General features: G+C 42.6%; 1 protein-coding gene across 1 annotated transcript in view; it reads right to left on the bottom strand.

The window, feature by feature from the left end:
• hmcn1 (hemicentin 1) overlaps positions 1-13,339 on the bottom strand; it is a 95,259-nt gene extending 81,920 nt beyond the window's left edge. Inside the window, exon 1 of the mRNA XM_018754230.2 lies at positions 12,816-13,339. Coding sequence (XP_018609746.2) covers positions 12,816-13,125 — 310 coding nt within the window. The 5' untranslated portion in view covers positions 13,126-13,339. The remainder of the gene's footprint in view (positions 1-12,815) is intronic.
• Positions 13,340-14,298: the final 959 nt, after the last annotated feature.

Raw genomic sequence — 14,298 nt, 5'->3', positions numbered from 1 at the left:
GTTGATCTGGTTGTGGAAGTGCTCATATTAACAGTCTAGAACATTCTTTTCAATTGTTTTGGCTCTCAGGGTGAAGTCCTGAACTCTGAATACCCCACTGCAGTGCTCAATGAAAGACAAATTAAGGCTCGTCAAACAAGGACGAATGACAGGTCTTGACTTTTTCAACAGGAGCCAAACGACTATAAATCAGAGCTCAGGGTTCAACGGCTCCCATATTCTTTCATTGTGCAGGAGCCCAGGATTCTTCACTAAGCTTGCATGGTGCCTTTGCAATCGTTTAACAAGATGTTCCGACATGATGCTTTATTCCAAGCATATCCAACCCCCTCATTTATTTCTTTTATCATAAGAGCCTTTCCACCATAAATCAGCAGCATTGCTTCCTTTTTCAATTACTAAGCAGTTTTCCTGCTATAGCAGATTAAATTTATGAGCACTTGAGCTATCCGGAACACTTATTTCTCTTGATAGGTATTTTTTTTCTTGTTTTGGAAGCATTTTGGTCCTGGTTTATTGGCATAATGCAGAAGCTGGAGTCATCCTTGTTCTGCTATTTTTTATATCATCTTTTATTTTCCTTACAGTGCTTACAGTTCATATCCAAAGGAGAAATATGTTTGGAACCACTCGTTATTTCACAGGCAATATGCTACTACTTGGTGAATCTGAATAAAGATTCTTGTTGCAGCCTTGTTATTAGATAAATGTTGTCCCATTATATTATACAAGAAACCATCTAGAGCAAAGTGTGAAAAAAGAAATGTATACCACATGAAAAGACTGGTGCTCTTGTTGTTATTATATGCCATCAAGTTGATGACTACATCTGTAGGGTGTCACTGGAATGTTCTGTCCTCTATTTGCATGTTTAGGCTGGAGAGGTGTGTCCACTGTCACTTTGACTGAGCGCATCCACCAGGGGCTGTTCACCTCTTTTTCTCCAAGTTTTCCAAGCATTACTGTCTTTACAAAAGAATCCAAAATTTTCATGATACATCCAAAGTACGATACCTTCAGTCTCATTATTTGTGCCTCAACAGAGTTTATTTGATTTGACCCAAAAATGACAAGCATAAAAGTTATTTAGTTAGTTATTTGATTATTTATTCATTTAGCCGACACCGTTCTCTGATGGACATACAATGTTGCACACTAAATTAATTACAATTAGTTACCCATTTATTGGACGCGGTGGTGCAACGGGTTTGGCTGGGTCCCGCTCTCTGGTGGGTCTGGGGTTCGAGTCCCGCTTGGGGTGCCTTGTGACGGACTGGCGTGCGGTCCTGGGTGTGTCCCCTCCAGCCTTGTGCCCCGTGTTGCCGGGTTAGGCTCCGGTTCACTGCGACTCCACTTGGTACAAGCAATTTCATTGTGTGTGTGTGTGTATACCCATTTATTCATCGGCATAATTTTGACCGGAGCAATGCAGGATAAGTACCTTGATCAAGGGTACTACAGTAGAAGGTGGTATAAAAATCATGAAACATTCTAAAACTCACAAAATTTTGTTAACTTGATACACTCATCTGTGCAAGCAGTAATGTCTCAATGATATATGAAAATAAATCACTGAGCATTTGTTGCACAGCCTGCTTGAACATCCAGAATGGTCTTCACACTGAATGTCTGAGTCCTTGAAAGAGAAGCATGCAGAAGAAGGTTAATGTCACAAATGGATGCCACAATGAACAATGCACTGGCCTCTCCACACTGCTGATGAACCTCTGGTACAACAAAAAAAGACACTGCTGTCAAGGAGGTGACACAACTAATAATATAAAAATATACAGACCTGTACACCAACAGGCAAGTTCCTCCTTGCAGTGTAGCATCTAACCAAAGCTCATCTTTAAGTGAACAGCACAGAAAAAGGTGCCAAAGCATTGATTTGGTGTGTAATTTTTACTCTATTTCTTATTTTTTGTTTTCGGAAAAATCAGTAGCAACATTTCAACAGAATTCAGTGTGTGGAAGAATACCTCCCCGTTAGGAAAATAAGCAGCTGGCTAATGTAAGAATCTGGGAAATGTGTAAGTTGTTGACATCCTGAATGCTTGCAATGGCCAAAAATGTTGAATTGCATTACTGGACTCATGCATTTAAGAAAGCAATCCCTAAAACTCAGTGCAATTACCAGCTTCCTTCCGATGTTCTGTAAGGGTAACACATTGTGGGACTACACACTCCTGACCTAGTGGTAAGGGTCTCCTGAGGGGGCTGTCTTTTACAGTAATTAGCTGCTTCTCCATTCCTCTCTCCCCTTCGCAGCAGTGTGACAGGGCCATTAATCACCGGTTGCTGCGGGCCAGACTCTAGGCTCCTTCTCTTGAGGCTTTGTTGATCCTGATCTCCAGAGCACTGTATGGACCACTTTCTGCAATACAGCATCCCTCTATTGGGGGGATGTTATGGTACTGTCTGGGTGGCACAGGACAGCAAAAAAGTAAGGACATTCAGTAGGGCGGTTCTGATGGGTGAGATCAACTGGTCAGAGGGGGTGGACTGTAATACAATGAACATGGAAAGAGAAACTCAGACCCACTGGCTTATCCCACAGACCATATCTTATTAAGACTCAATACCCTTAATTCTGAGCAGGGTAACATGTTTACGGTTCACGCATTGCCATGCACATTGTTTACCCTTTAAAAAAAATATAACTTTTAACATAATATCTAGAACAACCCCGCACGTCACGTTAATCCATTTAAACGCACCGCACTCCTACATTACAGTTCGCTACACAGATGGGCGTCACACAGGACAAAAGAAATAAAATGATAAAACGCAATCTTGCGCTCCAATGGAAACCACATGTCCCAAACAGAGGAACCACATTCATTTTAAACCCCAGAAAGAAGGTTGTGTGAAATGCCTCTTTGTTCCGCTACGCTCCAGTTATTACTCTGACTTCATAAACCACTGATGAGTGAGACTTTGTGGTGACAGACCACTCCCATGGGCAGCATACTGAGCTCTCTGCCTGATCTCTGTGAGGGAATCTCTTGGGTTGACATTTGTTCAGTTAAAAAAAAAAATGAGTAATAAGACCCTCACCACTAACATTCCGCAATCATTCAATTTGTCTTCCGTCTGACTGTTGGCCTGTTATGAAAGGGAGTACAGACCACACCGCTCCGCCACACACAGGGTCCTGAACCACTTTATTACGTATTAAGAAGCGAGACCAAAACAAGTCTAGAGGCTGTGGAACTCCGAAGCCGTAACCTAACCAAAGTGGAAAGATTAATCCTGTTCAGCATAGCCAAAAACCATCTTTCTTTCATGGGAGTGCTTCAAAGACCTGTTCAAGGTAGTGGTCAGGCAGCAAAGAGGGGTGCATCAGTTGAAGAGGGGGATTATCTGCAGCACCACCAAGGAACATCTGACGTTATACCAGATACACTGCTGTATCCGATACAATAGGTTTAATGGAGGAGCCTTTGAAAAAGTGGGAGCAGAGGTGGTTTGTTGCCATAGGAAGCAAAGGGTCTCTGACTCAGTATATGCCCAGGGCGGATCTACAGGAGCCTGGTTACAATTTCTCAGGATGTGAACGCAAGAAAGGGGCCTGTGTCTGGAGCCACAGCCTTGAGGAAGCAGGCTGAATGGTAAGGTTCATGACAGCACGACTCAGTGTCATAGTAGCAATGGTCTCAGTTTACCAGCATGCTGGTTAGCTGGGTAGAAAAAATTACTAAATGGAGAGCAACTAAACTGTACTGAAGATTACTGACTCCCATGAAAAATCTGAATGATTTCTTTATTTTTTCAGCCACACGTGGTTTGTCCCACATATTTCAACAATACCCACCAGTATGATTTAATAGACTTTTTTTTAATCTTGTCCAGCATGTACTGACCAGTTATTCCAACTATAAAATCAAAGGACTAAATATAGAATCATGTTGAGAAAAAATGAGCACATAAGAATAATCTAAGGTGAGTTAAGTTCTAATACAGTATACATAAGCAAGGAATCAACAATGTGTTTAGTAAAGAACCCAACTTCAGAGTGTATTTACAATTGTGTTGGTGTTCCTGGATAATGGAGATGAGTGAAGATACACTAATGACACAATGATGATGATGGGGGCAACACTGAACATGATGGCTGTAACCAGTAGAATGGCACAACAGAAACTAAGGAGACAGAGGAGCTCTCTGTAGATTCCACAACGATCCTTCTAGTTCTTATACCCTCTTTGATTACAGAGATGCGGTACTGTGAGTCAGTGCTGGGTACACTGGTTAATTTAGCATCACCAAGTTCGGCAGCGTTTCGATTCGATTCTCAGGACTCATGAGGAAAAATCACGAGCTGCATTCTGACACCACAACAATTTCAGTGAAACTGATTGCCCGATGAGAGCTTAATCAGATTGGAAACCTTTTCTTATTTACTTCCAGTAGACACTTCAATTTTTCATAGCCAACTGATGTTTTAGAAATCTTATTCCCCAAACTGTATTCCATTATAACAATGATTTCCAGCAGTTTAAACTTTGGGAATATTTGAATTCAGTCTCACAGTTGCTTTCAAAGTTTGTTCATCCCAAAGCACTCTTCTAGAAGATTCTTCCTTATGTCATAACATTCCTCATGAGCTCTATAGATAACCCCAGGATTCCTGTGCAAGGATGTCACTCAAGGCTATGTGGCTATGTTATTCTTACAGATGACTTTGACTTTGATTCCCCTGAAGGCTGTAACCTCTGTTTGGCTGTTGGACACATGCACAACCTGAACTGGCTGTACAAACAATGCAGGAATACAGCTGGGACCAATTGTAAACAAAATGGATAATGATGACCCACCACAAAGCGACAGACTTTGGCAGGAGAGGTTTAAAAGCAGAACGCAAATGACAGTAAAATGCAAATTGAAAACTTCTGTCTTTGATATGCTCTTTCAAATGTGTCTGTACAGAAGAGACAGATGATATACTCTTAAAAATAAAGTTTTTTGAAAAAAATTATGTCATAAACATTCACTCCATTTTTGAAAGATCAGTCATGAGTATTTATTGAAGAAGTGGCCCATATAGAGAGAGAGGAGATCATACACTGTTTGGAGCAGACATCACAGCACCGGTTGAAGGCCAGCTGTTATAAAGGTAACACAAAGACATGCGGAAAACTAAGAAGGCAGCGTGCTGTCTAACACGACTGCTGAAATTAAGCCAGCATTATACACTTCGGCCCCCGTTTGTTACACAAGAGGCAACAATGTGCGGCATCTTCCTGCTGCAAAGCTCTCATGCCTTGGGACTACTCAGATCAAAGCATCAAAACCCAGAAAAAGCAAGTTGTACACCAACACAGTGAGAACAGCTTCAGGCCATCATTACTTGATCCTCCGCAGGCTGTTAAATCTTCGCTGTCAATAACAAGGCGAAGTGACAGAAGACACACAAGTCACAGTCAGCACCTTACAAAACTCCAAGTCTGGAAGTCAAACACATAAGCAAAGGTGAATTTCCCAGGAAACATTTCTGGGAGGCCAAGAATTGCTTGTTAAAGGTCTCTGGTTTCCAGAGAGACCAAAGAGCACAAAAGGGAGATGGCGTTCCACCAGGAGGCTTCAAGCAGCATCTGCCGGCCTCTTTAGGGCTCCCTGATCAATACTTGTACCAAACCATTACTGCCGTCTCCTCCATCATGAGGCTCTCTTATTTAATGCTATGTTCAAGTTGCCTTCTACATTTGGTTCAGCAGCACCAGTGTCAACTTCGCTGCCTAACTGCAGAAGTAGGGCACCTTTCTAGGTTCTGTGGCCCACGTTTACAGTAACAAAGCTTTTGCCACTTTTTCCGTAGCTGTGAACATGCCCTTAAATATACAGACAGTCCTTGACTTCCAGTCTGACAACTTATAGTGTATTATTTAAACCATAAGAATAAACTATTTGACTATTAAACCATTAATCCTCTCAGAAATGAATACTAGTGCAGTGGTATCTAAGTGCAGAGAATCATAAATATATAACCATATGAATATTTATAGAATTAATTTCAGCTGATGCTAATTTGCAACGTCTGCCTGGAGAAGGTTAACATGCACAAATGTTATATTGAGTCTAGGGCTTTGCTATTTTTTTTTTTCCACTAATTTCACACATTATTCATGCTAAAATCATATTAATGGATTCATTCATTCATTTTCATACATAATTGAATTCAAATAGAAGGTGACAAAAATTCTCTCAGTAGCAGCATCCACTAAACTCAAATCAGATTGCTCTCTGGGTAGATCTACTGTATGTCTTATACATGTGGATCTGATTTTTCCAAAAAATGTGATTAACATCAGGTATGCAGAACCTCTGTTGTGTTGCCTGGCAGAAGTGTGGTGGGTGGACCTGTGCACAGCAATGCGGCAGCTAACAATGTGTTTTAGCGACTTCTCTGTTATCTTTGGATTCAGAAGAAACTCTCTTTTGTTGAAACTCTATTTTGGGTGAACTTTTCCCTGGGCCATACAGTCAGGAAACATTCACACTGATGCATTTTGTTCACTTAGCTGTCTCGTTTAGTGTGGCAAAACGCGTCAAGCTTAGTGGAACGGTACCTGTTATCAACAGGATGGACTTCCAGTAAGGGACTACGGGGACAGACGGGGACAAAGAGCAGTTGTTTGCTGTTCTTGTGAATCTCCTCCGTGCACGTTCTCATTACCCTGCAAGCATTAACCCTGACTCTGCTGCATATCGAAGAAAACTCAGCCGTGTGAAGTGCATGGCAATCCCTCCCACTTCTAACCCTATCCCGGAGAAGACGGAGGGAGTCGGATGAACCGGTGCTGTGGTGCTTGCATTGGCTCAGAAAACGTTTCAGCAGTATGCAGCCTCCCTGGGGGTGCCAAGCTTCTGCTCAGCGAAATACCAAAAACATCTCAGCCACCAATGGCTTTGACAGCTTCCTCTGGGCCAGCACAGTAATTCAAACAATATGGCTCAACTCCGTGGAGAGGGAGCCTCCTCCTGCCACGAGTACCAAAGCATCTCCCAGGCATTTCTCTAACCTACATGAAACCATAAACACAAAATTCACACCTTTACCATCAATTTCGGCATCTTGACCAAACATGGAACACGTCAGCGCTCATTATGGGATTTCATGTTGAAAGGAAATATGCTTCAAAGGATTGAAATTTCAAATGTATGAAGCTAACATTGCAACTTCGCACACATTCAGCTGAACAATTTCACATTATTTGGACTTAAAAATAATGTCACACTGCACACAGAAACTCATTTCTATGTTCAAAGCCCCTTGATGATACAGGCCAATTTAACCTTCAAGTTCAGGAATCTGTATGGACTCTTATGTATCCCCTCCGGGGTAACATGACCTCACAAAACCATTCAGTCACAAGGGTTGAGAGCTTCTCATTATCCTAACATAACATCACTGAAGCAGACAATATAGTTAGTCTGCATACCTAGCAGTTTCAGCTTATGACATCATTTTTTCCGAAACTATACATATTTTTTATGTCTGCTAATCCGAGGGACATGGTGGCACAGTGGATTTAGCTGGGTCTTGTGCTGTGGTGGGTTAGGGGTTCAAGTCCTGCTTGTGGTAGATGTGGGTGTGTCCCCTGCCCCTTAACCTTGCACCCTGTGTTGCCAGGTTAGGCTCTGGTTTGCTGCAACCCCACTTGGGACAAATGGTTGAAGACATTGTGTGTTGTCCGCTGACCTCAAACAAGTTACTGCAGTCAACATGTTTTTTAATTATAACATTATGAAATTCGAAAAGGAAAAAGGGAACTCGTGGATATGTTTCTTCAAAAGAAATTAAAAGAGAAGATTTATGTTTCAAAGCTAGATGCCAAAGACAAGTAAGTGAGACACTGAAATCAAAGATCATTTTAATACGATAACCACATCATTTAAGATGTGAGACACAGAATTATACTCCACACCAGATCCCTGTTTAGGGCTTTTTCTTTGAATTCCTGTATAATAGCGTCATAGCTTTGTTCACGATAATTTCATGGCACTTGTAATCTGACAAGGCAAAAAGCTAACAAACCCTAGAAAACCTAAAAGTTGACAAAGGAGCACGTTTTAGGCTTTGAACTTATACTGCTTTAAAGGCCATCTATCAACACCTCCCGTGTCATTCCAAGAGCTTTATTTCACCACTTAAATACAGGGTACTGAACATATCTTTGGAGTAGAGAGCTGAGATGAGGGTTAAATGACGGATAAGAGCAAAGGCTCCTTGGAGCTTTAAACTAATTGTCCTGAAAAAGCACCAGCTGATTGAACCAATGTTGAAAATCAGTGATGAAGCAGTCCTGGCAGCTGTTACACACAGAGGAGACAGTCTCACACACACACACACACACACACAGGCGCACACAAAATAATTTTCCTACGACAGAGGCCCAATCTATTTGCTTTGGAATCAGAGGCTATTATTAACTTCCCAAATGTAACAAACTCCTTTCCTGCAAGCGGCCGACTGCCTGACAGCCAGTCGCATTATGTATCCTTGCACAGATTAAATATCCCATGCCAAGTGCACTGCACTCTGCACCACTGTCCTTAAAATGACACTCAAGATGACATCCTCCAAATACGGCTCAGTTCTGAAAGTGACTGAAGATTTAAGCACATTAAGAATTTGCACAAACGCTCAGGGGTGTCACATTTACTGAAATGGACAAGAGATCAGCGGTGTGATGGGACAAGGGGGACTGGACACACTGCATGAGCTCATTTCCTGAACAGAGTGGTGTGAACTTCCATCAGTCGCCCTCTGATGAGCCTACAAGTTTCCTGCTGACCCAGCATGGTACACTGACCTACTTTACCAGTAGTAATAAAATGCAGCTCTTTAACAAAAACAAGGAAACTAGTAGCTTTTCTCTGTGTGTGTGTGTGCGTGTGTGTGTTTTAATAAGCATGTACATTATTTAAAGATTTCCCATGGAAAAACATGTTGGTAACTATTGCATGTCACGTCAGACAAATTGAATCCTGCTTCAGTACCCTTGAGCAAGTTACTTACCCTGAATTGCACCAGTAAGAATTACCCAGCTGTGTAAATGGGTAAGTCATTATAAACAGCTTAGCTTGCAAACCTACTTGGAAAAAGCATCAAATTAGTAATAATAACAGCAATAACAAGACAATATTTGTACACTATAGAAACGGGTTTTTTAAGTTAATCGCAGATTTTGAGAACACAATACTTTGTCATTTCCTGATGTCGCAGATGGGGACTTCTGATCATCTCCAAAATCCTAAACAACAACTAAAGAGCAAATTTAATATGTGTAACATGCTGTTGGTCTACTCTGATCACATACAGCAGAAAATTAAGTTTCCTGGTATCAAAGAAGGAATAACACTGACTTCCAATGTATGGTGCATCACTGCAAATAATATCATATGGAAAAAGAAGTCCCCTTGAGTTTTATTCTGATGTGGCCTGACCGACAGCCTGCATGTTTCCCTCTGCATGTTTACCGGGTCACTTTACAATGTAAATACAGTGTGGATGTACTCCTGATTCAAAGTGAGCCAAATCAAACAAGCAGCACTTCCTTATCACCCTGTGGGATGGGGAAGGGATAAAAATGTATTCTCATCTCCTGCAAGTCAAGCTCCTCAGGAAATATGAAGCTTTAGTAAGACGGACAGGCCTTTACTGAAAAAAAACTCAGCTAAGGCACATGTAGTAAACAACCATTTATAGTCTTGTAACTGAAAAAGATTATTTTTTGATCATTCATGCTGTTAATTATCTTCTGGCATAAGAAATGTGAGTTACTGCATGTGTAATAATGTACTTCTGGCATCACTTATTATATAGCATCCAGGCAACATATGGAAAGAATTAAATACATGAACACAAGAATAAAACAGTACAAGGAGCTATTCTAAAGCTAGACGTGATTCACTGGAACCAACTGTTTTGTGAATCTCTTATGAATTGAGCTCATATCCCAATACCGCAATAAATGCTGCGAGACCTAAGTCACTTAAATCTGGGCTTTTTGAGAAAGGGTAGTCAAAATATATGATCTGGGATATTCATGGGTACATCATTCCTTTTCTTGTCTGTGCTTTATAAAATTGGTCTCTGCTTCACTTGACTATTTCAGAATAGAAATGTACTCTTACGAATTCCATATGACACATAGAACTGATGCACATCACTTCATGTCTTTGATGCATGAACCCCTTAAAGTATTCATTTTTCTTTGCACAACAGCCAGAGTTACAACTGCAGCTTAAAATGGTATAAAAATGCTTCAGGAATTTAACATGGTGAATTTAACATGGCTTCAGCAAGAAACGCAACATCTGGAATAATAATTAGAAAACGTTTGAAAGGTTGCCTCTATGGAACTTCTCTCCTCCCTTTCTCTCTCTTTTTTCAGTCGAGGATGACTTGAAACGATAACCAGATACCAGTTCATCAAAGGAGACCGAAGTGGTCCAAGGAATAGATGGAAAATACATTTGGTACAGTGTGTGTAGAAACATACTTTATATACAGTACTGATGGAAGTATGTGAACCCCTTGTGTCTCTTAGTTACACACACACACATTTTCAGAACTGCTTGTCCCATACGGGGTCACAGGGAACCGGAGCCTACCCGGTAACACAGGGCGTAAGGCCAGAAAGGGAGGGGGACACACCCAGGACGGGACGCCAGTCCGCCGCAAGGCACCCCAAGCGGGACTCGAACCCCAGACCCACCAGAGAGCAGGACTGCGGCCCAACCCACTGCGCCACCGCACCCCCTTCTCTCTTAGTTACTACAAAGATTATTTAAAGAGAACCAGAATTTCTCTTCTAAGATAATAGGTATATAATTACCAATACCACATGTTGATTTAGAGAAAATCTATGTGTGCAGAACAAAAACAGACGCAGTGCAGGTGTAAACATAAATGAATCACAAGTTGCATTTGTTAAAACAAGTAGGTAAGTAGAATCACAACCATTCATTCAGTTTATAACATTCCTTTAAGATTAGATACGTTTATTTTAATAATGGCCATCCATACAGGACAAGTTCAGCTTGTGTCTCTATGTGGAAAAATGCTTCATATATCTGTATGTGCAGAAACGGGCTTTGTATATGTCATGATTTATATGTCTGCCTAGTAACATGCTTTGTGTGTGTGTGTGTGTGTGTGTGTGTGTGTGTGTGTGTGTGTGGAAATATGTTCTGTAAGTGTCTGCTCCCGAGAGGACCCTAGTATGCGGCCCAGTGATTACCCAAGTTCTCCCTTCCCCGTTGCTCTCCCAGTGTTTCTCTCGGCAGCTGTTCACACCTCTGCTTCTCCTTCTACACTATGGAATGTGGGACAATAAGGAGTGAATCTACCTCCTGTAAACAGCAATATAGGGACAAACACCGACATCATTCAACTCAGATATGATCAAATTGGCTTGGCCAGTCTCTTTTGTACAGTACTAAGGTAGAAAAAGGCTATTTTCTTCAAACAAACAAGAGAGCCTAGCCACAAATGGAGTGGAGCCACCTAGAGTCATTCATAGCAGCTCATGATAGTGCTGAGGAGGTCACTGGATATTGTAAGTTTTCACTTTCAAATGAGACTGGGCACTATGGGCACTAAGAGAACAATGAGTCAAATGGTTGGCAAAAGGCTCATTGTCAAATGTCTTTGGATTAACTGTATCATTGTAAATAAAGGTTGAGCCGGTAGCATAGGGATTAGGACCGCTGCCTTCAACTAGAAGGACGCAGGTTTAAATCCTGCTCATACTATAATGCCCTTGAGAATCAGAATCAGAATCAGAATCAGAATGAGCTTTATTGCCAAGTATGTTCACACATACAAGGAATTTGTCTTGGTGACAGGAACTTCCACAGCACAGACCTGAGCAAGGAGTTACTGTGAATTGCTCCAGCAAAACTGCCCAGCTGTACAAATGGGCAAAGCATTGTAAAGAACTTGGTATAAAAGCCAACACTGAAAATTGCTTTGGAGAAATGTGCCAGCTCTGTGAATGAATGCATGTGCTGACAAAGTCGTTTTTAATTCATTACCAGGGGTTGACTAACCGTGCAGCTGCCTTTAACCTTGTATTTCATGCATGATACTATATCATGTTTAGAAACCCATATTTTTGACAAAAAGAAAGTCATTATAGGTGAGGTGTTTAGATTGCTTGCCATGTGCACTTACTGACTTTACTTTGGTGGATGGTTCGGACCGTGGGATACGGTGATGGTGTAACATCAGTGTCACGGGGTCAGTGTCACAGTGTAACATTGCTCACACTGCTTTGATACCACCAGGGCAGCGCGTGTCGACAAACCAACACATTTCACACCTTGTAAAGAGCAAAGATCCTCTTCCTTGTGTGAATGAACTGTGTACGTTTGCTCGAAAGCACTGCCGTTTCCTCTGCTCTGCACGTGTTTAAATCTGAGGATGAATGTGGTAAATCCGGTCAACGTCGAGTTGTGCTGACTTTCCTCCTTATAATCCTATTTACTAATGTAGCGAAAACAAAAGAGTGCATGTAGAGATTTTTTCTCTTGTCATATATAGTACTAAAGTGGACAAAGAAAGGAACCCAACTTTTGCTTCTTCAGTGTTTCATAAGGATCAGTCATAGATTTATAAAGCAAGAGATGACAGTCTGGGGGGGGGGGGGGATGGGTTCGTGAACACACTGCAGGGCTAGTAGGTGACACACTGTTCTGGTTCTGAGCAGAGATGCAGCCACTGGAGATCAAAGTAAGCATCAGTCCAGATGTGACCCAACCCCCCCTCCCCTCCTTCCCTCCTTCCCTCACTGCCCTCTTACCTGGATCGTGGAAGGGCACCAGGGCGAAGTTGTACAGGGTCTTCTTGGGTCTGCTCAGCGACGTCTCCAGGATCTTGGAGGCGCCCTCGATCACCTGCACCAGGTCGTCGTACATGGAGCCCGTGACATCGAACACGAAGGCCAGCGTGGACGCGCCTTCGGGGATCTCCTCCGCGCCCCCGGTGCCCGCGTCCTGCTGCTGCTGGGTGGCTGGGACGAGCGCGAGGAGCAGCGTCCACACCCACGCACACGCCCACGCGCGCGTACAGCCGCGGCGCGCAAAGCAGGCTGCAAAGCCCATCATCATCATGTTCGCAGCAAGAGTTCTTCAGAGCTCAGGTTCGGACTGAGGAAAAGCTCAGGGAAAGTGCCGCGGAGGCAGGGGAGACATCTGTTTCCACGGGCGCGATGAGCTGACGAGGAGGATGCGCGGCGGCAAGGAGACGGAGGACAGAGAGTCAGTGGTGCTGCTGCTGGTGCTGCTGCGAATCTCTGAGACGTTTTTTCGCTCCTCCAGGACCAGGAGGAACTACACCACACTGAGTGGTGAAGGAGGAGCTAGTGGAGGGAGCCCTCACCCTCTCACTCCCACTTCCACTCCCACTCCCCACTTACACTTCCTCGGAAGGATGAGGAGGCACGCGCGGAGCCGGAGTCCGTGCGGAGAAGCGCTCTGCGCTCTGATTGGAGGAGCCGGCGTTCCGCGCGCCCCGTGGGGTCTCGTGCCTCTCAGTCGAACAGCCAAAAGAAAAAAGAAAAAACACGTACGATGCGATGTTTGTGCAGAAAACACTGACAAACAAATTGTCCGTTTAACAGTGGATGGCCGTTTATGACGTCCACTGATTATTAGAGAAAATATTGGTGTGTTGATGTATGTATTAGTGACCCATAGTGTATCTAGCAGTGTAAGTCACTTTGGTAAAATAAGGTGTGGGCTGGTAACACTACAGTTCATTGGAAGTCACGTTGGAGAAAAGCGTCTGCTAAATAAATAAATGTAAATGTAAATTGAAACAAGTGATGCCTGTAAAAATTATTCGATTCAGATGATCTTGCTGTGACACACCAGTGTTGGGGTGTGATAAAGTACCTGTAATGTTCATAATTTCATAACTTCAAAAAGGATTATCTCTAAAATGAATGTATACGAATTTGTCAAAAGATTCCCAACGAACGACGAGTACTGAACTTGTTAGTGCGGAACCTGTGTCGCAATTCATAGCGCTGCAGCGCCACCTACTGGAGGTATAATAATAATGTCTGTGAAAAGCTACTGCAATTTGTTTTTGAAAATATTCATTCATTGATTCACTATCAGTAACCACCTGTCCTTAATGATGGGTCATGGTGGACCGGAGTCTATCCTGGCAACTTGAGGCATGAGAATGGATATTCACTGGACATAAGGGTATGTAAGGGTATGATTTATGTGACGGATAATTGAAGGAGGACTGAGACAGGGCATTCAGGTGGATCTACA

This window comes from Scleropages formosus, chromosome 9, assembly GCF_900964775.1.
Source record: "Scleropages formosus chromosome 9, fSclFor1.1, whole genome shotgun sequence".
Taxonomy (NCBI): domain Eukaryota; kingdom Metazoa; phylum Chordata; class Actinopteri; order Osteoglossiformes; family Osteoglossidae; genus Scleropages; species Scleropages formosus.
The sequence above is the reverse complement of the archived record's forward strand: the minus strand, read 5'-3'. Positions and strand labels throughout refer to the sequence as shown.